The 24,824-nt window shown below is 41.1% G+C and overlaps 1 protein-coding gene across 4 annotated transcripts in view; it reads left to right on the plus strand.

Annotated features, from left to right (window-relative positions):
• The window catches only part of SCN8A (sodium voltage-gated channel alpha subunit 8), a 200,565-nt gene that overhangs the window by 91,855 nt on the left and 83,886 nt on the right, over window positions 1-24,824 (plus strand). For 2 of the 4 annotated variants that reach the window (XM_025284201.3, XM_044941760.2), the window contains exons 4-7: window positions 11,305-11,423; window positions 13,703-13,792; window positions 14,642-14,770; window positions 16,567-16,658. In XM_025284201.3, coding sequence (XP_025139986.2) covers window positions 11,305-11,423; window positions 13,703-13,792; window positions 14,642-14,770; window positions 16,567-16,658 — 430 coding nt within the window. Of the gene's footprint in view, window positions 1-11,304; window positions 11,424-13,702; window positions 13,793-14,641; window positions 14,771-16,319; window positions 16,412-16,566; window positions 16,659-24,824 lie in introns of all 4 variants that reach the window. The other 2 variants (XM_044941758.2, XM_044941759.2) reach the window with 1 other exon arrangement.

The raw sequence follows: 24,824 nt of genomic DNA on the forward strand, positions 1-24,824 counted from the left end.
GTTGTTATAAACTGATATTTTCCCCTGGGCCATAAACCACAATTCAATATCTATTTCCCTTTTAACTCATTTACTTCACTAAGATCTAATTTAAGGCAGATTAGGTAAAATATTAGAGTTCATGGGTACCAAGTGACTGTTGCATATGAAATATTCTCGTAAGAATCCAAAGCTAGCTGTCCTTCGCTCTCCTCCTGGGCTTTAAAGGATCAGGTGTTGGAGCACAGGATTGAACAAAGGGTGACTCTCCTTTTCTGGGTTCTTACCAGCAGTTTAACAATGATTCAGTTCATTCAGTTCAGTTGCTCAGTCATGTCTGACTCTTTGCGACCCCATGTACTGCAGCACGCCACGCCTCCCTGTCTATCACCAACTCCCGGAGTTCACTCAAACTCATGTCCGTTGAGTCGGTGATGCCATCCAACCAGCTCATCCTCTGTCATCCCCTACTGAGATTTAAATCAACTATGCTTATGACTTTAAAATGCTTTTGTGTATATATATATATATATATTTTAAATTCAGCCCATCACCAATCCTCCTTATTCATTCTCTTTTGCATAGTCACTGTTCTGCCCAGAAAAGGTGATAAAAGTAGAGGATCTAGAGTGGGAAAAAGCAGCCCGTGGTATGATACTGCCATGGGACTGCCCCATGCTGCCCACTTCTCACATAAGTACAATTGTCAGGATAGTATTAAGCACTGTTGACCCCGGCCTTGACAGTTTCACTCAAAAGAACAAAATAACTGACTCAGGAGAGTTCCACCAAGATGGAATGTGAAGGAATGGATAGAATAGTAGGCTTTCTCCTCAAAACAATGGTTTGCCCTTTGTTGCACTTGATTTTAGAAGTGAAAATCGCTCAGTCGTGTCTGACTCTGTGTGACCTCATGGACTATAAATAGTCCCTGGAATTCTCCAGGCCAGAATAATGGAGTGGGTAGCCTTTCCCTTCTGCAGGGGATCTTCCCAACCCAGGGATCAAACGCAGGGATCTCCCACATTGCAGGCAGATTCTTTATCAGCTAAGTCACAAGGGAAGCCCAGGAATACTGGAGTGGGTAGCCTATCCCTTCTCTGGGGGATCTTCCCGACCCAGGAATGGAACCAGGGTCTCCTGCATTACAGGTGGATTATTTACCAACTGAGCTACTAGGGAAGCCCTTTTACAACATTGGATGCTCTCTATATTTTCTAAATCATAGGCTCATAGATGTCAGAGCTGGAAAGGACCTGGGCACACCCATCAGGCAGCCCCCTCTCTTAAGTTAGAGATGAGGAAAATGAGATCCAGAGAGCTGTAGGGGCTTCCCCAGGTCGTACTGCCAGGTAGAGACAGATGAAGGACAACCTGAGTGTTTTAATACCTGAGAGGTGATGTGGCACTTCTCAAATCCTGGTGAGCACAGGTTCCTCTGCAGCTTGTTTATCAGAATCTCTGAGGTGGGACTTGTGAATCTGTGGGTTTGTTTGTTTTTTTAAGATGATCAGATTATTCTTAAGCAACCAGTCTGTCTTATGTCAGAACTGGTATTCATACAAAACAGGGATTTACCAGCCTTGACCCGTGGCCCAGATCAGCTCTGCCATTTGCTTTTGTATGGCCCATGAGTTAAGTTGGGTTTTCACAGGACTTCCAGAGTGGTCCAGTGGTTAAGAGATTAGGACTCTGCATTTCCACTGCAGGAGGCACAGGCTCAATCCCTGGTTGGGGAACTAAGATCCCACAAGAAGCTGGCACAGCCAAAAAATAACAGAGAAGGCTTTTCACATTTTTAAGTGATTGTGCTTAGTCTGTGCTTAGTCTCTCAGTGGTGTCCTACTCTTTGTGACCCCAGGGACTATAGCCTGTCGGGCTCCTCTGTCCACGGGGACTCCCCAGGCATGAATATTGGAGTGAGTTGCCATTCCCTTCTCCAGGGGATCTTCCTAACCCAGAGATCGAACCCAGGTCTCCCACATTGCAGGCAGATTCTTTACCATCTGAGCCACCAAGGAAGCCCTTTAAGTAATTGGGGAAAAGTAAAAAAAAAAGATAACAATATTCTGTGATGTATGAAAATTTTAGGAAATTAAAATTTCCTTGCCTGTAAATAAAGTTTTATTGAAGCATAGTCCCTGTTATTTGTTTACATATTGTCCATGGTTACTTTTGCAACTGCAGTGGCAAGGTTGAATTGCTGCACCAGGGGCTGTATGGTCCACAGAGCCTGTAGTATTTGCTCTCTGACCCTTTACAAAAAAGGTTTGCTGACTCCTGATATATATTATTCTCTCAGATGAGCACTACAAGTCCCAGTGTAAGAGGAGATTCTTAAGCTTTGAGACCTTGTGTTGGTCCAAACACCATCTTGCCTTTTGCAAAAGATGATATTTTAAAAAGTGCATATAAGTTAAGCATGTGTAAATCTAATTATTTAACAATAAAGTATGCTTCATTGTAATACAACTTGCTACTTTGAAGTATGGAGGATTCACCTTCATTTCTGGACATTTAGGGTAAACCAGAGGTTTATTTCTCTCTGAGCCAAAAAAAGATCTCCTGTTTTTATACTTGATAGAAGATATAAATACTTAGAAAGGAGCGATGGTTAAACTATTCTATATGCAGTACTCAGTATCCAAATTAATTATGAAATTTCTACTTCACACATAAAATGTCCTTAAGGAAACCTTTATTCCTATAAAACCATCTTTTAAAAATTCACTGTAGAGACCCAGTTTCCCTCAGGACCATCAGCATCATCCCTGCCAGCGCATCACTGTACTCATTTAGAATCCTAGCTGCCTCCTGGTTTTTCTTCAACCAAGGCCTGACAACGCGACTTTCCTAATGCCTTGCTTTTCTTTTCCCTCACCTCAGCCATGCAAGCATTTGTTCAGTCCTCGAGTAGCATTTATTGAGCACCTGTTGTGTGCTGCCGTGCAGGCTCTGATCCTGAGATAGGAAGATACCCTCTGCAGTTCCTCTAGACCTGTCTTTCCATCGTGGCCAGGCTAAAAGATGAGAAACTGGGCAGGTGCAGAGTTTGTTACTTTAAAAAACTCTGATGCTTATCTCCTTCTAAGGCAGGTAAGAGGTTTTATCCAGGCCCGGCCTGGTGGTTTTGGATCCTGGGACACGGGCCAGCACTTCTTTTGTTGTTGCTGAGGCTTTCATGCCGTGTACCTCCGGGGCTCAGGTTTCTCATCCACCAGAGACTCCATCCCCTCACCAGGTTCATTCACTGTGTTACTGTCTCTGAACTACTTCTCCATCTGGCAAATAGAAGCTGCAAAGAGACTCTAAACCTGGCATCATATGTTGTTCCTTGCAGCCTAACCTTTGATAGGTGGTGTCCCTCTCCTGAGCTTTTGTGAAATGCACAGAGGATAATAATCCCTCCTTCACACATACTTCATGGGAATATTATGAGGTTGAATGAGGAGGTTATTTAAAAGGTTTGACATTTTCTTGGAGGGGGTTGCTATAGAAACGCAGAGGAATACAAGTACTTCAGAGAAGAGATTTCAGGAAAGTTCAGGGCTCTTTATTTTTTATTTTTTTGAATTATGAAGTATGATAACACATTTACAGGAGACTTGGAAAATACAGAACAAAGTTACATATAGTTCCTCTATATATTACAATTATTTTTTAAGTAGGTAAATTAAGATTTTAAGTTGGAGTTTCAATATCAAACTCTCAAAAATTAAAAGAATGAATATACAGAGAAGTAGAAAGATATAGTAGACTTCAAAAGCACTGTGAACCAATTCAACATAATTAAGATTTATACAGTTTTCACTCAACAGTTAGATACAAATTCTATTCAAGCTCCCATAGACTGTAAACTAGGAGACACTGGAATATATTCAGGGACATAAAATAAGGTGCAAAAACTTCATGGTCTAAAGGTATTGAAATCATACAGAGTCTGTTCTCTTATCATTGTAGATTATGTTAGAAATCAATATAAAAAGAAATTTGAAAATAACCCACGTATTTTCAAGTGCAGTGTGACATTTACCAAGAGAGATCTTCGACTTAGCCATCAAAAGTCTCAGTAAAGTTGACTGAAGAAAACACAGAGTGATTGCAGAGAAGGAAGCATTTAAATGAGAAATTAGTATCCAAATGAGAAATTAATATTAAAGATACTTTAAACAAAATCCCATGTATTTGGGAATGTCCGCTTTTAAATGATGGTGTATCTAAGAAGCCATAGTAAGGAAAATTAGGGAAAAAACTGTGATAGAATAAAAATGAAGAGAATTTACCAGAGTTTGTTGTATGCTGCTGAAGCTGCTTAATGCAATTAAACACGACATGGAGTCGTCAGTAGGTATGAAAACAAATAACGGACACTAACATAAAATTTTGTGAAATTAGAACAAAATTTGTGCTATTGTTAATAATGCTGTATCACTTGTTAATTTCGTGTGTGTGTGTGTGTGTGTGTGTGTTTTACAACATAGTATTTATTTATATTCTCAGAATTGGATTAGAAGTTTCAAGCAGGGCTCTTTGTTCCTTTGAGAGGCCAAAATATGGAAGAGCCAGAGCTCGGCCCTCGACCTCTTTCAGCCTAACCCCAAGCCTCTTGCTTTTAGGATTGTTTTCCCTGCAGTTATCGCCCGGCCCCCGCCCCCCACCGCCGCCTGGGGCCAGTGCCTTCCAGTACAGGAAGAATTTGATCTCAGTGCAGTCTCTCCGCTGGGGCCGCTTCTTCGAGCATTTCCAGAATGCATATGGCTCGACCCCAGCACTGCTTTTCTATTGTGGAGAACATGGCGTGACTGCCAGGGACGGAAAGAAGAGAAGATGAGAGGACAGAAACTTGAAAGAAATCTGCCAGCCACTGTGTATTGGGAGTACTTGGGTTGAGCATTATATTGAAACTGTGGGAGGAAGTGTGAAGTTGTTTCCTGCTCTCCAAGAGCTTGGAACCTAGTAGGGATGGAGAGTGGAGGGGAGGGTACAAAAAGAACTTGGAGAATAAGGAAAGACACAAACTCTGAGTGTATCAAGAGTTCAGGAAAGGGGGACGTCAGGGTGATTGCAAATTTATCATAAAAAAGTGGGACCTTGGGCTTCCCTGGTGGTCTAGTGATTAAGAATCTGCCTACCAGTGCAAGGGACACGGGCTCGATCCCTGGTCTGGGAAGATCCCACACGCAGCAGAGCAGTTAAGCCCATATGCCACAAGCACTGAGCCTGTGAGCAGCAGTTACTGAAGCCTGTGTGCTGTAGAGTCCATGCTCTGCAACGAGCAGTGAGAATCCTGCGCACCACAATGAAAAGTAGCCCCTACTCACCACGATTGGAGAGCACCTGTGTGCAGCAAAGAAGACCCAGCGCAGCCAAAAATAAACAAGTCTTTTTTTTTTTAAAAAGTGGGACCTCAGTACCAAATTCAAAGTTAACACTGACCTCTGTGGGAAGGAAGGGGATGGAGTTGGAAAGGGCTGCAGAAAGAAACTGTATTAATAAAGTGTTATTTCCAAGGCTAACTGATGGATATAGAGATATTTGTGGTATCATTCTGTAGACTTTTTAATATGTCTTATGCCTCTCATATGGTTCATTTTTGTGGTGTTTTCATTGAGATACAGTTCACATGCTAGAAAATCCACCATTTTAACATGTACAATTCTTTGGCTTTTTATTCACTAGTTTGTGAAGCCATCATCACTTTCTGATTTCAGAACATTTTCATCACCCTAAAGACATCCACTGGCTTCCCTGGTGGCTCAGTGGTAAAGAACCCACCTGCCAATGCAGGTGACATGGGTTTGATCCTGAGTCACAAGATCCCCTGGAGAAGGAAATGGCAACCCACTCCAGTATTCTTGCCTGTAGAATCCCATGGACAAGAGGAGCTGGTGGGCTATACAGTCCATAGGGTCACAACAAGTTGGACATGACTTGTCTACTAAACAACCACAGCAAAGAGACCCATTGGCAAGGAGTTCCTAATCCCCTCTCCATCCAATCCTAGGCTGACCAGCTTTCTATCAGGATTTGCCTATTCTAGACATTCCATGTAAATGAAACCCTACAGTATGTGGCCTTTGGTGTTTGAACTCTTCTCAAGGTTTTTCAAGTTTCACTCATGTTGTAGCATGTATAAATACTTACCTTCCCTTCCTTTCTTTTTTTCTTGGCCCAGATGTCTTTATTTTTTTCAAAAAGGTCCTTAAATCTTTCTGAAGTTCCAAACGGGTTAGGAAACACTTTTAGCTACTGCTATTCTTAATTCTATTATTTGGTTTGGAATAAAACTGATTTTTAAAAATTTATCCATAACACATTACTGGTCACTTTTCAGGTAATAATATACAGTTGACCGTTGAATGACACAGGCGTGAAGGGCCCAGTCGAAGATCCACCTATAACTATAGGCAGCCCTCTGCATGCGTGGTGCCCTCACGCCTTGGTCCCTTAGAGCTTGTGAGTTGTTAGTATCCGCGCTTCCGCAGCGGCTGGTTCCACTGACTGTGGATCATGTAGTACTGCAGGATTTCCTGTTGAAAAAAAATCCATGTACAGGTGTACCTGCACCATTCAAACCCATGTTGTTCAAGGGTCAACTGTATATATTTTTTATTGTGGTAAACTATATATAACACAAAATTTACTGTGTTAACCTTTCTTAAGGGCACAAGTCAATGGTATTAAATAAATCCACCATGTTGTATAACCTTCGCCACCATCCATTTCCACTTTTTCATCTCAAACAGAAACTTACACCCATTAAAAAATAACTCTCCATTCCTCCTGCCTAAAGCCCCTTATTGGAGAAGGCAATGGCACCCCACTCCAGTACTCTTGCCTGGAAAATCCCATGGATGGAGGAGGCTGGTAGGCTGCAGTCCATGGGGTCGCTAGGAGTCGGACACGACTGAGCGACTTCACTTTCCCTTTTCACTTTCATGCATTGGAGAAGGAAATGGCAACCCACTCCAGTGTTCTTGCCTGGAGAATCCCAGGGACGGGGGAGCCTGGTGGGCTGCCGTTTCTGGGGTCGCACAGAGTCGGACCCGACTGAAGCGACTTAGCATAGCATAGCAAAGCCCCTTATAAACTCTCTTCTGCTTTCTGTCTCTATGTATTTGCTAATTCTAGGTACCTCATATAAGCGGAATCATATAATAGTTGTCCTTTTGTGTCTGGCTTATTTCACTTAGCCTGATGTCTTCTAGGTTCGTCCATGTTTAGCATATGTCAGAATTTCAGCCCTTTAAAGACTGGATACTACCCCATCATATGGATATATACCACATTTTGTTTACGTTTTTTGTCAGTTGATGGGTTGTTTCCACTTTTGCAGTATTTTGATGCTTTTATAAACATCCATGTATACATTTTTGTGTGAACCTGTTTTCAGTTCTCATGGGTGTATAGCTAGGAGTGGAATTGCTAGGTCGTATGGTATCTCAGTGTTTAACTTTCGAGGAACTGTCAGCTGTTTTCCAAAGTGGCTGAACCATTTTCCATTCCTACCAATAATATACGAGAGTTCCAGTTTCTTTATATTCTTGCCAACATTTGTTATTTTCCATGTTCTTTTTAAAAATTATTACCATTCTAATGGGTGTAAAGTGGTATCTCATTGTGGTTTTATTTGCATTTCTCTAATGACTAATAATATTGAGTGTCTTTTCATGTGGTTATTAGCTGTTTGCATATCTCCTTTGTAGAAATGTCTATTCAGATCCTTGCCCATTTTTAACTTGGATTGTTTGTCTCTTTACTGAGTTGTAGGTGTTTTTGTAATCTAGTCTGGCTGCAAAACCCTTATTAGATACACGATTTGCAAATATTTTCACCCATTCTTTGGGTTGTCTTTTCACTTTCTTAATAGTGTCATGTTTTGCACAGAAGTTTTCAATTTTGATGAAGTTCAATTTAATCTGTGTTTTCCTTGGTTGCTTGTGCTTTTGGTGTCCCATCTATGACACTGTTGCCAAATCCAAAGGTAAAAAGATATACACCTATGTTTTCTTCACCGAGTTTTATAGTTTTAACCTTTACATTTAGGTTTTTTATCCATTTTGAGTTAATTTTCGCATCAGGTGTGAGATAGAGGTTCAGATTCGTTCTTTTGCATCTGTTTGTCCCACCACCATTAATTGAAGACTGTTCTTTCCCCTTTGGATTGTCTTGGCACGCTTGTCAAAAATCCGTTGACTGTAGATGTTTGGGTTTATTTCTGGACTCTCAATTCTATCCTATTGATGTGTTTGCTAGTCTTATGTTAGTTCCAGTTTTGATTATTACAGCTTTGTCGTAAGATTTAAAATGCAGAAATGTGAGTCCTCAACTTTGTTCTTATTTTTCAAGATTGTAATTTGGTTCCCTTAAATTTCTATACAGATCTTAGGATCATCTTGTTAATTTCTGCCAAAAAAGGCAGTTGAAATTTTGAGAGATTGCACTGAACCATAGCAATATTAAGCCTTGCAGTCCATGAGCATCAGATGTCTTTCCATTTATTTACTTTTTTCCCCATTTCTTTTACTGATGTTTTATAGTTTTCAGTGTACAACTCTTACACTTCTTCTGTTAAATTTATTCCTATGTGTTTTATTTTTTTGGATGCTCTTATAAATGGCGTTGTATTCATTTCATTTTCAGATTGTTTTCTGCTGGTGTATAGAAATATAACTGATATTTATATATTGCTTTTATGTCTTAGAACCTTGCTGAACTTGTTAATGAGCTCTGTTTTGTGTTTATATCTTCCTTAAGGTTTTCCATATAAGAACTTATTTCATCTGCAATTAGAAATAGTTTTACTTGCTTAATTGCCTTGTCTAGAACATCTAGTACAATATTGAATGAAAGTGATGAGAGTGGAATCTTTGTCTTATTCCTGGTCTTAAGGAGAAAGTTTTTAGTCTTTTAACATTAAATATGATGTTAGTTGTGGATTTTTCATAGATGCCCTTTATCAGGTTAAAGACGTTCTGTTCTATTACTAGTTTGCTGTGTATTTTATTATGAAGGAATTTTGGATTTTGTCAAGTGCTTTTTATGCATCTTTTGTGATGATCATGCAGTAATTGTCCTTTATCTTATTAATATGTTGTATTATATTGATTGGCTTTCATATGTTAAATTATCTTTGTATTTCTGGGATAAATCCCATTTGGTGGTGTGTAATCCTTTTTTTATATGCTGCCAGATACTGTTTGCTGGTATTTTGTTGAGGTTTTTGTGTCTATATTCATAAGGGATATTAGTCTATAGGTTTCTTTTCTTTAAATGTCTCTGTCTGGTTTTGTATCAAGGCAATACTGGCCTTACAGAATGAGTTGGGAAGTGTGCCCTTTTCTCCTATTTTTTGGAAGAATTTATGAAGGACTGATATTAATTCTTTAAACGTTTGGTGGAACTCATCAGAGAAGCCATCTGGCCCTGGGTTTTTCTTTGTGGGGTTCATTTTTTTTAATGCAGGGTGCAGAAGAGTATTTATAGTATAGTTGAGGGGAGGGTAAGGGAGGGAGAGAAGAGTCTTTTTTAAGGCTGTATCTGTGTGTTTATATTAATACAGAAAAGTTTTGAAAAGATACATAAGAAAAGATGATACACATGCAAAGGTTATTGAGTAATGAGATGGAACTTGTCGTCTGTTCCTTTTTTTATGATTATGAACATGTACTACTTTAAATTAAAAAACAAAGTGAAAACAAAAGCCTACTTAAAAGGGCCAGCATTTGACCGTGTGCCTTTTCACCTGCAGGGTTAGATGCTAGGGCTGTGTGCTGGCCGCTGGCCTGTGTCTGCAGGACCTCAGTCCAGCAGACCCTGCATCTCCAGCTCCACAGTTTGCTGCTCGCCCTCTCTCTAAACCTCCAGCAACACTGAATTACGTATCAATTCTCTGGAAACACCCCCAGTTCTGTGCTACTGCGCCTTTGTAATCCTATGCTGTTCCCTTTCCTTACTAACCCTTCCCCCTTTATCTGCCCAATTAATCTCTCCTAATTGGCACTTATCCTTTAAAACCCCTTCCAAATGTTTAGTAACCTGCCTTTGTGAGCACCTCCCAGCTCACTCCCCTCCCTTGAATTGCCCATCCAATGGGAAAGTAAAAATCTCTCTCTTCTGCTGCCTCTCATACATTACATATATTTTTGTTATTGAATTTTATGTTTATTATTACTAGTTCATGTATATGTCTTCCCTAAAAGTACAACTTTATTCAGTCTCGTATCCAAGAAGCTTAGCACAATGCTTGGCACAAAGCAGGTGCTCCAAAATATTTGAATTAAATTCATGCAACAGGAAGAGGCATCTGAGTAGGATGGGCAATGAGAGCCAAGGCCAAAGTTTGAATTACTATAACCTGTTCTGGTTTTGCACAACAGGAGGATTCATGCTAGGAATGTAGTTGAATGAATTTGGCAAGGCTGATAATGGAGGTTCTTAAAAGGTAAATAGACTAGCCTCTGTAGGTGAATAACTCCTCTCACCTCCTTGAGTCTTTGCTCAAATCTCTCTCCTCAGTAGGCTTACCTTGATCACCTGAGAGGGATGGACCGAGAGGTTGGGGTTGGTAGATGCAAACTATTACATTTAGAATGGATGAACAATGTCCTAATGTATAGCACAGGGAATAACACCGAATCTCCTGGGATAAACCATAATGGAAAAGAATGTATATATGTATATACTTGAGTCACCTTGCTGTTACAGCAGAGATTGGCATAACATTTCAATTAAAAAACGAAACATTCACCCATCCTCTGACCCCTGCACTCTCGAGTTGCCTTTCGCTAATCTTCCTCCTTTTCCCACAGCACTTATCACATTTGATATAATTTACTTACTCATTAGGTTTTTTATTTATTGTCTGTCTCCCATCTTAGAACATAAGCTCCTCTCACTAGGGTGGCCTTGTTCACCGATCCTTCCCAAGCACCTGGAACATTGCCTGGCACATAGTTGGCACTCAGTAATTATTTGTTGAGTGAATGAATCCTAAATTAATAAACTTCAGAATCTTGTCCAGAGCAGGCACAGATAGCTTAGGTATAGTTAACATGGCTTATTTCTGAAAGAAAAGCCTGATCTTTAAAACTGCCAAGATAGTGTCATCTGTTTGTAACGTAATCTGGAGTAGTACAGGGGAGGGAGGTGAGGGAAAGCGGTTTCTCTTGCCTTAGTATATTGTCTTAAGGTTTCTTGCCTTAGACACCAAATTGGGAAGTAAAACATGGGTCCATTTGAGTTAATTTCTTGCCTAGAAAAATGTTATTTCATGTGGTGATTAATTCCTGTGCTTTAATAATTTCTCTCTTTCTTTCTCCACAGACCTTTGTAGTATTAAACAGAGGGAAAACTCTCTTCAGATTTAGTGCCACGCCTGCCTTGTACATTTTAAGTCCTTTTAACCTGATAAGAAGAATAGCTATTAAAATTTTGATACATTCATATCCTTTTCTGCAAATGTGGAGTGAGTGCAGCCGTCGTGTGGTCCCTGGTATGTTTCTGAATGTCCACCACCTAATTGTATATTAACTATTTTATCAGTGGTGTAGCTGACTATTCCTCCAGTCAGAACTTCTGCTAAAGCCTTAGCTGAGCTTCAGCAGATTCTTTTTTCTTAGGATGATATCATGGGAATCTGGAATTTTGTGGGTATCATCAAGAGGGACAAGTTAAGATGGTAGCTTTGCTGCTGCTGCTGCTAAGTCGCTTCAGTCGTGTCCGACTCTGTGCGACCCCATAGACGGCAGCCCACCAGGCTCCCCCGTCCCTGGGATTCTCCAGGCAAGAACACTGGAGTGGGTTGCCATTTCCTTCTCCAATGCGTGAAAGGGAAGTCGCTCAGTCATGTCCGACTCTTCGAGACCCCATGGACTGCAGTCTACCAGGCTCCTCCGTCCATGGGATTTTCCAGGCAAGAGTAGTGGAGTGGGGTGCCATCCGCCAAGATGGTAGCTTTACTGACGTCTTAATTTTTAGAGCACTCAGACTTTAGTAATTTCATAACAAGTTATATTATTCAGCTTTTTTACATATTAAAGCCCAATTAGAATTTTTGAAATGCTACTATAAATAATTGAGCGAGTGTTTTAGAGATCTGCTTTGATTTCTTAAACCACAAGTTTAGAAAGTAAGATAATCTCTCAGATTAAATGGCCTCTTTGGTGCACAGGTTTAGATCTAGATTGCAGGATTGATATGAATTTTTTATATATATATTTTTGCTCCCCTTAAAAGAAAATGCCAGTTTACTCCTGCGGCTTGACTTTGTATCTCATTAATATAGGAGAGCATATGACAGATGAAAAATTACGTGATGGGTTTAACAACTTCACTTAGTAACTTTAAACCTTCATGGTTGGTATTTAATTGGATGGTACTTAGTCCCATGCTTCAGAGTTTTGTATCCTCCAAGTAGGATGAAGAAACCAGCAGTTGCTGCTTCATAAACAGGTTTGTTAAGCTTTTGCACCTTTTTTTTTTGTTAAGAATTTAGCAGCCTGATCTGGAATTTGTGAGTTTTGCAAGCAACATAGTTCTGAAACCTGAAGGTTTATAAGAAAATAAATAATTCACAATGGACTTTCCTTTCTTGTTGGATCAGAGGATGATGTTTTTTTCTATTCTAACCAGAACATGTGATTATTCCCTGAAGAAAAATCCAGCTGTAGGAAGAAAAAAATCCAGCTGTAAGAAGTGTTCTTCCTTTTTAAAACTCCACTAATAGAATGAAGGTAGTGAATGCCGCTAGCAAGAGAGAGTGTATTAGTAACAAATGAGATGTGACTTCTGTGCAGTTTTAAGTAACTCGTATTGATCTAAAGCAGTTTAATTCTTCTCAGTAGACAAGAACATGGAGAAGGAAATGGGAACCCACTCCAGTGGGTTGCCTAGAAAATCCCATGGACAGAGGAGCCTGGCAGGCTACAGTCCATGGGGTCTCAAGAGTCAGACACAACTTAATGACTAAGCCAGACAAGAACAAGAAGGGCTGAGCAAGATCTTGGATGGAATTGAAATGGCAGCAAAATGATTTGCTACGCATAAACATTTCTGGACACTGTCAGAAAGATCAGATGAATTTGCCTTGTTACCTAATTCTTAGGAGTACGGTGGTACAGATGTCCTTAAAATCCTTACTCAGTCCTTACCACAACTGGTTTCTCAAATTTGACAGATTCAGCAGACATTAACTGTTGCCTTGCCCTGCAAGGACACAGCCCTTTGAAGGGCTATGGAAAAAAAGTAAACTGTTAAATACATGAACATTTTCAAATAATTGATAATACAAGATAATTAACAATAAATGACTTCTCAATAACATAGATAAGATTTAATTTGTTTTTCTCATTCGATGACTTTGGCATCTGGCAGACTGCAAGATTTCTGGTTATTGGGCAAAAAGGTATTTAGAGGCATAAATGGTAAGAAGGAAAAATGTTTATCCAAAAGGAGAACGGTGACAGCCCTTTTGAAAAAAAGAGCGGCCACCCTGCCGTGTCCACTCACACTCTCTGGCCGGGTGTGGATACGTATGGTGGCGCTCATGTGGCTCATGGTGGTGGCCACAGTTTTCATCATCACCTTGCCTTTTCCTCCTCTGTGCTTTGTCTCCTTTCAGGTTACTGATTTTAATTCTCATGATACTTAATGTGAAATGTATTTGCTTCCTGAGGATAAAAGCAGGCCAGAGTTTGTATATTCTCCCTTGACTCTTTTCTACAGTATTTAGCATGATCATTATGTGCACTATTTTGACCAACTGTGTATTCATGACTTTTAGTAACCCTCCTGACTGGTCGAAGAATGTGGAGTAAGTAGCTCATGTATTTATTTTTCTGCTCACTTGTTTTAAATATTTCTGGTTACTGCATCTTGCACTGCACAGCTTATCCATCAAGGAAGAAAATCATTTGCCCACTTTTCATGTGACAGAGATGGATGAGGATACATGTGGAATTTAGGAAATATCGTTAGACATCATCTCTGGAAATTATTATTTCTAGGATATTACCCATTTTTTATTTCACTGAGTGGGTGAGGATACATCTGCAATTTAGGAAATAAGTATCCTTAGAAATCAACTCTGGAAATTATTATTTCTGGATTATTGCCCACGTTTTATTTCATGGGTGAGGATACATGTGGAATTGAAGAAATATCCTTAGAAATCAACTCTAGAAAGAGAAAGGCTGCCGTGAAAGTGACGACTCACCACCTCTGCCCTTTGCTGTGGTAGCCTGTGTTAGCCAAAGCTTTGACCGGCCCATCACCATCTTCTACCCTCAGTTCCTGATGATACTGCCTTTTTCTCCAGCTTTAGCTTTCCTTTTCTTGTTGACTTGTTTCAAGTGAAAATTAGCTCTGGGGCCTCCTTTCCTGGTTCAAAATGATCACGTGCTGGGTGGCAGTACAGAGCTATTCCTTTGTGATGCCCTTCAGGACCCAGTGGCACATCCCAACTTTCTTGGTTTGTGCATTTCAGTCATTTTCATAAGATGCATCCCTTTCTCTTCCTCACTTCCTTTCTGCTGCATCAGTTGTGTCCTTCCTGTTTTGTCTCTGTTAGTGAGGCTGTATGTCCACAAGCGCTCTCTTAGAAGGTTCATTTAAAGTTCCTTTCTGTTAAGAAATTGCCTCAAGCTATCCATTTCTTTGACAGGTACACGTTCACAGGGATTTATACATTTGAATCACTAGTGAAAATCATTGCAAGAGGTTTCTGCATAGATGGCTTTACCTTTTTACGGGATCCATGGAACTGGTTAGATTTCAGTGTCATCATGATGGCGTAAGTTCTCTGCTTACTTTATTGGTGTTCTGGGTGTGTGTGGTTGTACTCTTGGATGTGTCTGTATGACAGTGTAAGTGTGAGTTTATGGGCTTAGTTGTGTGAGCAATTAAAGGATAACCATGTAAAGTAGTATGGACATATGTCTGATTCTTTCTTATGAAGGCCTCTTGGGGTTCAGGCAGTGGCAGTGTGTGCATATGGGAGAGGATGAGCAGATGGGAGCAAAAGTAGGAAGTGATTTTCTATTGCAACTCCCTTATATTTTGTTTCCCCCTATAACATTGACCAGGGTGCACACAGTTATCACTAGGAGGCCTTGGTGAAGACTTCATATTTTTTAGGTGTAAACCTTAGGCTGGAACTCAGTTTCCTGGGTATATTATGTAACATGTAATTTCTTGAGGCTGTCCAGATGTTGCAGAATTCAGAGCACATTTTGGAGTCAAAACATAAGCCAAGTATCCAATCTGCTCACTTCCTAAAGAATTGCTGACCAGAGCTTCAAACTATTATTACCTGGGAGCAGTGTAACCCCACATTGGCATGCTAGCTGCTCTATGTAATTAGTGTTGTTTTAACAATGAAAATGTATCTCTTCAGGAAACTTAGATGGTGATAGAAGAGGTGTAGCAGACTTTATTTGTATTTTCATGTTGGGGAAAGTGTTTCGTGGGTTGGTAGGGGGTGAAGGTGTAGTGTAGATTGTGTGTGTGTTTGTATGTGTGCACACAGCAGTTATGTAAGAGATTGAGTGTATTTGTATATGTTTGGGTCTGAGCATCTGATACAAAGATGTATTTCAACTATAAAGTCTGAATGAATGATATACACTGAACATTTGACACTGGAACTTTGACTTTCTGTTGTATTAAGAAAATTTCTAGCTTTCCAGAGTTATGAATACACACTGGTGTTCATTTAAAATGTAAGTGTCCTTGCTAGGCACAGAGCTGGTGATTGAATGAACACTTACATAATATTGGCTCTGATCCCATGATCTGGTTTTTCCTGTATGTCACAAGTTAAAACTTCATATGTAGGCATGACTGCAGTGATATGCAGACAACTCTGGGATAAGTCATATATGCAGAGATGTAGCCATTTTTTCCATTGTCAACTAGGAAGTTATTTTAATGTAGATTTGTTTATATGGGGCTCCTGCTGCAGAAATCTGTCTCCTTTTCCTAAGAAATTGTTCACAAAACTTGGGAGACATAAGCCTTTGAATACCTCCTGGCCTTCCTTTTAACTGGAAAAAGAGAATGGACTAAGAGTAGTCATTCTGATTGGGATCTGCACATCATGATGCTGCGTGAGAAAGCCCCAGGAGCCTTCTGGTGGTATCGCTTCTTTCAAATACACTTTGGATTTGTCCTTGCCCAACTGAAAAAAATAAAATGTGTTCCTTAAATGCTTGTATTTGAAACTTTTCTTTTTCAAGGAAAAAAATGAAATCATATCTTACTTATAAGACCCTTTCTTACCCCTATTCTCAAACCCTCGCCCAGTGGTACCATTACAAGTTAACTTTGGTTTGATTCTGCAGGTATATAACAGAGTTTGTAAACCTAGGCAATGTTTCAGCTCTACGCACTTTCAGGGTTCTGAGGGCTTTGAAAACTATTTCGGTAATCCCAGGTAAGATGGCCCGGGGTTGGTGTTAGGTGTTGGGTTAGGGCCCTGACGTGACGTATTGTACTTTTTGTTTTGTTGTGGTTTCGTTTTTTCCTTTGGTGTTTGTGTTTGTGTCCGTGTTTGTCATTTGTGTCTGTGCGTGACCTCCCTTACTACAGATATGTGACAGAGTTTGTGGACCTGGGCAATGTCTCAGCGCTGAGAACATTCAGGGTTCTCCGAGCTTTGAAAACTATCTCTGTAATTCCAGGTGAGAAAATTTAAACACCAGACTGACTTTGCCTCATCTCCTCTTATGTCCTCCATTTGCTCTGTCCACCACATCCTGAAGCAGCGTCGGCACAGCTGAGATGGCCTTGCGTTTCGCATGTTTTTCCCAGGAGATGTTCTCTGGAATGGCTCTTTGGTCCTTAAGCCAAAGTTGCTCTGACAGTGCTTGCAAGGCATGCAACCCCCATTCCATCCATGCTCTGAAAAAGCACGTGCTCAAGAGTCACTTGGATCTTAAGATACCTGAAAAAATTGTCACAGAGCTAGCTGTCTGTTTGAATATGAATCATTTGCTTCCTGGCCTCGTGGAATTACAGTAATTTTTACATTCGCCATCATTCCATTGCTTGTGATTTCTAGGCTTCCTGTCGCATGGTTTGCTGATGGGATGTTATTCGAAGAATTGCACTTTTACTGTTACTGTGTTAATGGAATTATTTAATCACAGAAGAGCCCTTACCCCATTGACTAGTCCAGTGTTCAAGACAAATTTAAGAGCCTTGGTGTTAGTGACCTGAACTTTAATAATCACTGTATATCACATACTGTTGCTGTCTAATTCACTAGAATAAGAACCAGCAGATATCTATTACATATATATTCAGAGACCATTCTCAGACATAAATCCCAATGAAAGCTTATGTGGGTGCCATTAAAAAAAAAAGTCAAAGGTAAGATACATCTAAGCACATGGGCAAACAGAAAAGTACAGAAACTTTACAAGGAAAAAAAAGTAATCAGGGGCTAGTTGAGAGGTAGTTGATTGACAGTCTTTACATTTTTTGCCACTTTTTCCTGATTCTGATTGAGAATGGTTCTTAACCTTTTCAAGGTTTTGTATCCTTTTGAGAACCAGGTGAAATTTCACAGGCAGCACCTTCCCAGCAAAGCCCACTGATGGCCCCCCAAGGTTGAGATCTATTAATTTAATTCAAATCCTTGCTGCCCGGTAATAACTATTTTTCGGAAGACCAGTCTTGAAATCTGGAAGGAAAGATATTTTAGTTAGTAGACGAACTAACATGGCAGAAACATGGCAGAAGTCTAGACTGTGTTGTCGCTGGTTGGACTTTGGTTGCATTCCGGAGTTTTTAGGGAAGGAAGACTCCCAAGAGGCCAGGCTTTCCACTGCAGTTTTGTGGAAGCAGGAACATGAAGAACAGAGGCATCCTATTCCGGGCATCGCATGGCTCTTCTTGTGGCTGCACCAAAAATACTCCTCTTTTCTCCTCTTCAACGTTATCTGGATATCACATGCAGAGAGAGGGAAGTACAGAGGTAGAATTCTGCTGACTGAGAACCTCAGCGAGGTAAATCTCAGTTTCTCCATTTACAAACTTGGGCCATGAAGTGGGCCCATAAATTATGGCCCTCTTGAGAATGAATTACTTTATTTTTAGCAATGGTAGCTTACTTCTTGTCAACCAGAGGCTAGATGTCAGTGGAGTATATTCTTTTTTTTTTAAGATTTTTTTTTTTCATATGAGCCATCTTCAAGGTCTTTATTATGTTTGTTACAATATTGCCTCTGTTTTATGGGTTGATTCTTTTTGGCAGCCAAGCATGTAGGCTCTTAGCTCCTCAACCAGGGATCGTGGAATCTCCAGTAAGGATGAGCCTGACTGGGAATCTCTTATTTTCCTGGCTAGACTTATACCTCGTATGTATCACAACATTAACAGAGTTGTTTATATATTTGGCCCACCAGCTAAAGAACCTCCTACAGATGTTACTCCCACTTTCTTGACCACAGGGATGCTCAGTACTTTACGCCAAGCTGATTTTGAGGCCCATAACATTCTCAGGGAGTCTGGGTATGCTGGGAAAATCAGCCAGATGCCGGTGATTTTGACACCTTTGCATTTTGATCGGGACCCACTTCAGAAGCAACCTTCTTGCCAGAGATCTGTGGTTATTCGAACCTTTATTACTAGTGATTTCATGACTGGTATACCTGCAACCCCTGGCAATGAGATCCCCGTAGAGGTGGTGTTAAAGACGGTCACTGAGATTAAGAAGATTCCTGGTATTTCTCGAATTATGTATGACTTAACATCAAAGCCCCCAGGAACTACTGAGTGGGAGTAATAAACTTCTTGTTCCCCACACACGGGAAGGCAAAGTCCCAACCACTGGATCATCAGGGAAGTCCCCTAGAGTATATTCTCATTGGCAGAAAACTATAACTGTGACTTATCAAAGTTTAGTTCTTAGCCATTTTATTAATAAATCCATTTGACAGAAAATCCAGCTCATTCTCTAGGCACCTTTCTGAAGCTTGTTGATGGCAGCCTACCCCTTAAGCAGGCCTTGTCTTTTTTTTTTCTTTTTGTAAGACATTGATACCACCAAGTCTTTACTGTCATTTTTCCTTTGGTCTCTTTCCTCCTCTGGCCTCTTTTAAATATGATGCCGTGTTTTCTGCTCACTTCCCCCAGTGTACTCCGCAAGGCATCTGTCCCTTTATGTTCTTGTGATCTCAAAACTTCTCTTCCAGAACTAAATTGGAAAGCTGTGCTCTCCTCACTAACTAGGGCAGCAGATGCTATCTCTGCTCCAGCTTTTAGCCTCTGTCTCTGTCTCTGCTGTATGACTAACTTCTGACCACAGCATTTCTGCAAGATAGCTCTGACTGATGTCACGTTATTTATCCTTAATGTTCTAGTTTTATAGGTATATATTAATGTCTAGTTTTACATTCTGTATTATAAATATATATCTGTAAACACAGTGCCTGGCCTGTAATAGCCCTCTATAAGTGATTTTAGCAGTAGCAATTATAAAGAAGAAACCTAAACCCAAAGAAAGTTTGTGTGAAGATTTAGACACCGACTTCACAGTTTAAAATAAATTATTGGATTCCTATTTCTAGAAGCACCTCCTAGTTGAGCTGACTTTGGGAGGTTTTTGACAATAACTTTAAGGGATAATAAAGTCAATGATACAGTCAGTTCTTAAAGTGTGACTTTTTATCCCAAGTTCTTTTGCTCTTGATTCTACTTGTGGAGAGCTGTTGCCCTGTGCCTACCTGCCTGTTACCCAGGTCTCCTTCCACGGTGGGAATACCAGTCTGAGTCAGTGGACCTGAGCCATCTCTTGATTGTAAATCTGAGTCATTTTGACTCCGCTGTCACAGAGCGGGGCCATAGCTCCCTCTGAATAAAAGCCATTGCTTTGCGTACCAAGTTTTCTCATAGGCCACTTCAGTGGAATTGTTACTTTCTTTGCCTTCTCCTGCTCCCACTTTGACTGTAGGCTTTTGCCGAAGCTGCCAAAAACAGAAGGGAGACCTACCACAGAACTGACAAGGGACCTGTAAGATCTCTCGGAGTTCTCAACTCCCTTTTTGAGAGTTTTTCCTTTCCTAGAGCACTTACCTGCTCACCTGGGCTGATGTTGTCCTCCCTTTTAGCATCTTTGGTAGATCCAGAAAGACACATCTTTCTGGATGTGTCACGTCAGCCAGGACTTCCTGAAGACTGGAGAGTACAGTGTATCAGTTAGCTCCAGCCTTTTATACAGGATGCTTAATTTAGACCCTTCTTGTGGGCTTCCCTGGTGGCTCAGAGGTTAAAGCGTCTGCCTGCAATGCAGGAGACCTAAGTTCGATCCCTGGGTCAGGAAGATCCCCTGGAGAAGGAAATGGCAACCCACTCCAGTATTCTTGCCTGGAGAATCCCATGGACGGAGGAGCCTGGTGGGCTACAGTCCACGGGGTCGCAAAGAGTCAGACACGGCTGAGCAACTTCACTTTCACTTTTGTGGCATAGAAAAGAGTAAACTCGCATTTGATCCTCTTTATTTGCTAACTCAAGACTTGGATACCTATCATTCACGATTTCCCTTTGCTTCAGAGGACTCGACTTGAAGAACAGTGCCACGTGAACTGTGCTAAAGGGATCAGTTACAGGAAAAGACCTTTAAAAATTTCTTTTGGTCTGGAACTTGCCAGATTCAACTTGACATTGAAGTATTCTGTATAGAAAGTTGTATGTCTTAAAACTTTGTTTTTACTTTGTATGTATCTGGTTACAAAAAGGAACTTCTGAGTGATTGTCAGAAGTTTCATCCTCTGCGTGCTTTGGCCATGTGCCACAGGACTGACATGCCCCCAAGATAGGGTGGACATCTTAAAGCAGGTGTCTCAGAGTTTCCTTAGAGAGTAGCACTTACTGGTATAAATAAAACTGGTTGGGAGGGCCTTGCTGTTGGTCCATTTTCATTTCCATCATCATTGAAACGGCCACTGAAAGCACTCTGTTCGCCATTTTGCTCTCTTTAGAGCTGTAATTTCTTGATCATTTTTCTCTTAGGTTTGATATTTCTCTTCTTTCATTTCTATTACCTTCTCTGTCTCTTTACCTGTGGCATCAGATACAAAGCAGGGAAAATGAGAGGTCCTTCTCCCTCCCACCCCAGTATTTACAAAGAAAGCATTTTTTAAAAATGTCCCCATTATGAATGTAGCAATTTCTACTGCATAGTAAAGGGGGATAGAATGCATTTTAGGACTGTATTCAGACTCATCTTTTCTTTTAAAATACTCTGGTTATTAATCCAGTAGCTTTTGTATTTCTCCTTTTTCCACATTGTTTCTCCGGGTAGACAGCTGAAGTGTACCACCATGGTCCTGAGTGGAACGCCAAGGGCTCGTGGGATCTCCCTGCCCCACCACTGGGAGCTAGTTTCATTGTGGTCAGACTTTGTGATACGAATATATCTGGTCTTCAGTAAAGAAATCAAGGGCCCCCAAGTCTCTCGCACGTTACTCTTGATCTTAAGAACCTCTAATAGCTATCATTGCGAGGACTGAATCTGCAGCAGAGAAGGTGACTGGGTGCCACTGTACCCCAGGACTTGCCTGGACGAGCCAGACTGTGGGACTGAGGAGCCATTCCTTCACTCTTGTGAGGGCTGCGTGTTAACGGCTGTTGAGGCCTGTTCCGATATTCATTTTGTAGCAGGAATAGCTCATGTGGCTTCAAACCCATTTCTCAACCTGAGTCACAAACCAGGAAAGATAAATTGACTATTTATAATCTGGCATCAGCCTGGTGGAAAATCTTGTTCCCAGTATGCACAGCTGATTTCTCTGGATTCAGCACGTAAGCAGGCTTTGTTCATTTATTCAAAGGATCGCTGGGCATCAGGAAATGAGACAGGAGGTTCAGAGGTGCCTTTGGACATAAAATTCTGTGGGAGCAGCTTCACTTGCTTCTCAGAGTTCTTTAAGTGTCCCACTTCCTGTCTGGTAGCTGACCTTTCTGTACATTAGGTCCAGCTGCCTTTCCTTGTTCTATAGTAAAATACATTAACTGCTTCTGCTCAGACACATCCCAGTACTAGTTAATGTTAGCCTTTTCCAAGAGTTCTCACTGTCCAACTTGCCCCCACGTGGCTTCTGTTGCACACTCTGTTGTGTAGGAGTCATATGAAGGAGCGTTCTGCTCTGTTTTGGATAGTCGGTTTTCTTGCTTGTTCTGGTATGTGGTATTGTGAACCAGCAGAGGAAGTAGATAGCTTATCCTTACAGCTAGAGCAGTGGTATTCTCCAGTCCTGCATGCATCAGGTCAAGAATTCTGCCAGCAATTTCTTACTTTTTTTGGCCTGTGTTGCTGGTTGCAGGGGGAGCACTTTTGCTTGGCTGCGTTAACTAGTATGTGGCAGCCACTGCTAGCCAGACTATGAAGGTTAAGCTTAAGAAAAGCATTGAGGGCGTCATCTCCTTAAATCGGCATTGATGTCTGCAGATATGGTCGTTTGCAGTTATCAACTCTTATGGAAGGAAGAAGAGTCTTGGCTGATGCCTGAGTGAATGCAGTGACTGTTGGCATTGAATGTTGCTGAGTCACTGTGTGCTTACCTGTACTACAGACGTCAAGCTAATCACCTTTCTTCTTCCTCTGCCTCCCTCTGATTTTCTCCTAACAATCTGGATGAGAATCTTAGACAGTAAACTTTTTGGATGGCCATTCTGTTATTTAGTGATCAGTTTTGTTTAATTAAGATTTGTTCCTTTGTGGCCCTATGAATACCATTTCCAACTTAAGTTTCTATTTTAAACTTCTTGAAAGCTGAAAAAACTTCACCAAGTTGTTGATCAGACCTCAGAGCAGAACATTTGAAAAATATTTTTTACCCTTCTGGACTCATGTTTATGGATTTCGTCAGCAGTGACCTCTGGTTGATGGAGAACAGATGTTCAATCAGCTGACTGTGAGTGTTCAGGTCCATCCCCAGAAAAACAAGGAGTTCCATGTAGGGTTGGTGTCTTAGTTGAACATCTCTGGTTGCAAGTAGAAAGATACAAGCATCCTTCAAGGACATTGAAGGCTGGAATGTTTTGAGGCTTCTGGAAGCCAGTGAAACCAGAACACAGAGCCAGCAAGCCCCAGACACCAAGGACTACCCTGTCTTCATATTTCTCTTCTCCTTGCATCTGTTTCCTTTTTTTGTGTCTAGGCATACTGCCTTTCCTTCTCAGACATATCCTAATATAACAATAGAATATGGCTACCACCTAGCTCCCACATTTATTTATTATCATTCCCACCACTTGAAAGGCTACTGGACTCTCTCTTTCAGTTCAGTTCAGTTCAGTCACTCAGTCGTGTCTGACTTTGCGACCCCATGAATCACAGCACGCCAGGCCTCCCTGTCCATCACCAACTCCTGGAGTTCACTCAGACTCACGTCCATCGAGTCTGTGATGCCATCCAGCCATCTCATCCTTTGTCGTCCCCTTTTCCTCCTGCCCCCAATCGCTCCCAGCATCAGGGTCTTTTCCAATGAGTCAGCTCTTCACATGAGGCGGCCAAAGTACTGGAGTTTCAGCTTTAGCATCATTCCTTCCAAAGAACACCCAGGGCTGATCTCCTTCAGAATGGACTGGTTGGATCTCCTTGCAGTCCAGGGGACTCTCAAGAGTCTTCTCCAACACCACAGTTCAAACGCATCAATTCTTCGGCGCTCAGCTTTCTTCACAGTCCAACTCTCACATCCATACATGACCACAGGAAAAACCATAGCCTTGACTAGACAGACCTTTGTTGGCAAAGTAGTGTCTCTGCTTTTCAATATACTGTCTAGGTTGGTCATAAGTTTTCTTCCAAGGAGTAAGCATCTTTTAATTTCATGGCTGCAATCACCATCTGCAGTGATTTTGAAGCCCAAAAAGATAAAGTCTGACACTGTTTCCACTGTTTCCCCATCTATTTCCCATGAAGTGATGGGACCAGATGCCATGATCTTCGTTTTCTGAATGTTGAGCTTTAAGCTAACTTTCTCACTCTCCACTTTCACTTTCATCAAGAGGCTTTTTAGTTCCTCTTCAGTTTCTGCCATAAGGGTGGTGTCATCTGCATATCTGAGGTGATCGATATTTCTCCCGGCAATCTTGATTCCAGCTTGTGCTTCTTCCAGCCCAGCGTTTCTCATGATGTATTCTGCATAGAAGTTAAATAAGCAGGGTGACAATATACAGCCTTGACATACTCCTTTTCCTATATGGAACCAGTCTGTTGTTCCATGTCCAGTTCTAACTGTTGCTTCCTGACCTGCATATAGGTTTCTCAAGAGGCAGGTCAGGTGATCTGGTATTCCCATCTCTTTCAGAATTCTCCACAGTTTATTGTGATCCACACAGTCAAAGGCTTTGGCATAGTCAATAAAGCAGAAATAGAAGTTTTTCTGGAACTCTCTTGCTTTTTCGATGATCCAGCGGATGTTGGTAATTTGATCTCTGGTTCCTCTGCCTTTTCTAAAACCAGCTTGAACATCTGGAAGTTCACGGTTCACATATTGCTGAAGCCTGGCTTGGAGAATTTTGAGCATTACTTTACTAGCGTGTGAGATGAGTGCAATTGTGTGGTAGTTTGAACATTCTTTGGCATTCCCTTTCTTTGGGATTAGAATGAAAACTGACCTTTTCCAGTCCTGTGGCCACTGCTGAGTTTTCCAAATTTGCTGGCATATTGAGTGCAGCACTTTCACAGCATCATCTTTCAGGATTTGAAATAGCTCAACTGGAATTCCATCACCTCCACCAGCTTTGTTCGTAGTGATGCTTTCTAAGGCCCACTTGACTTCACATTCCAGGATGTCTGGCTCTAGGTGAGTGATCATACCATCGTGATTATCTTGGTG

Source organism: Bubalus bubalis, chromosome 4 (assembly GCF_019923935.1).
Source record: "Bubalus bubalis isolate 160015118507 breed Murrah chromosome 4, NDDB_SH_1, whole genome shotgun sequence".
NCBI lineage: Eukaryota > Metazoa > Chordata > Mammalia > Artiodactyla > Bovidae > Bubalus > Bubalus bubalis.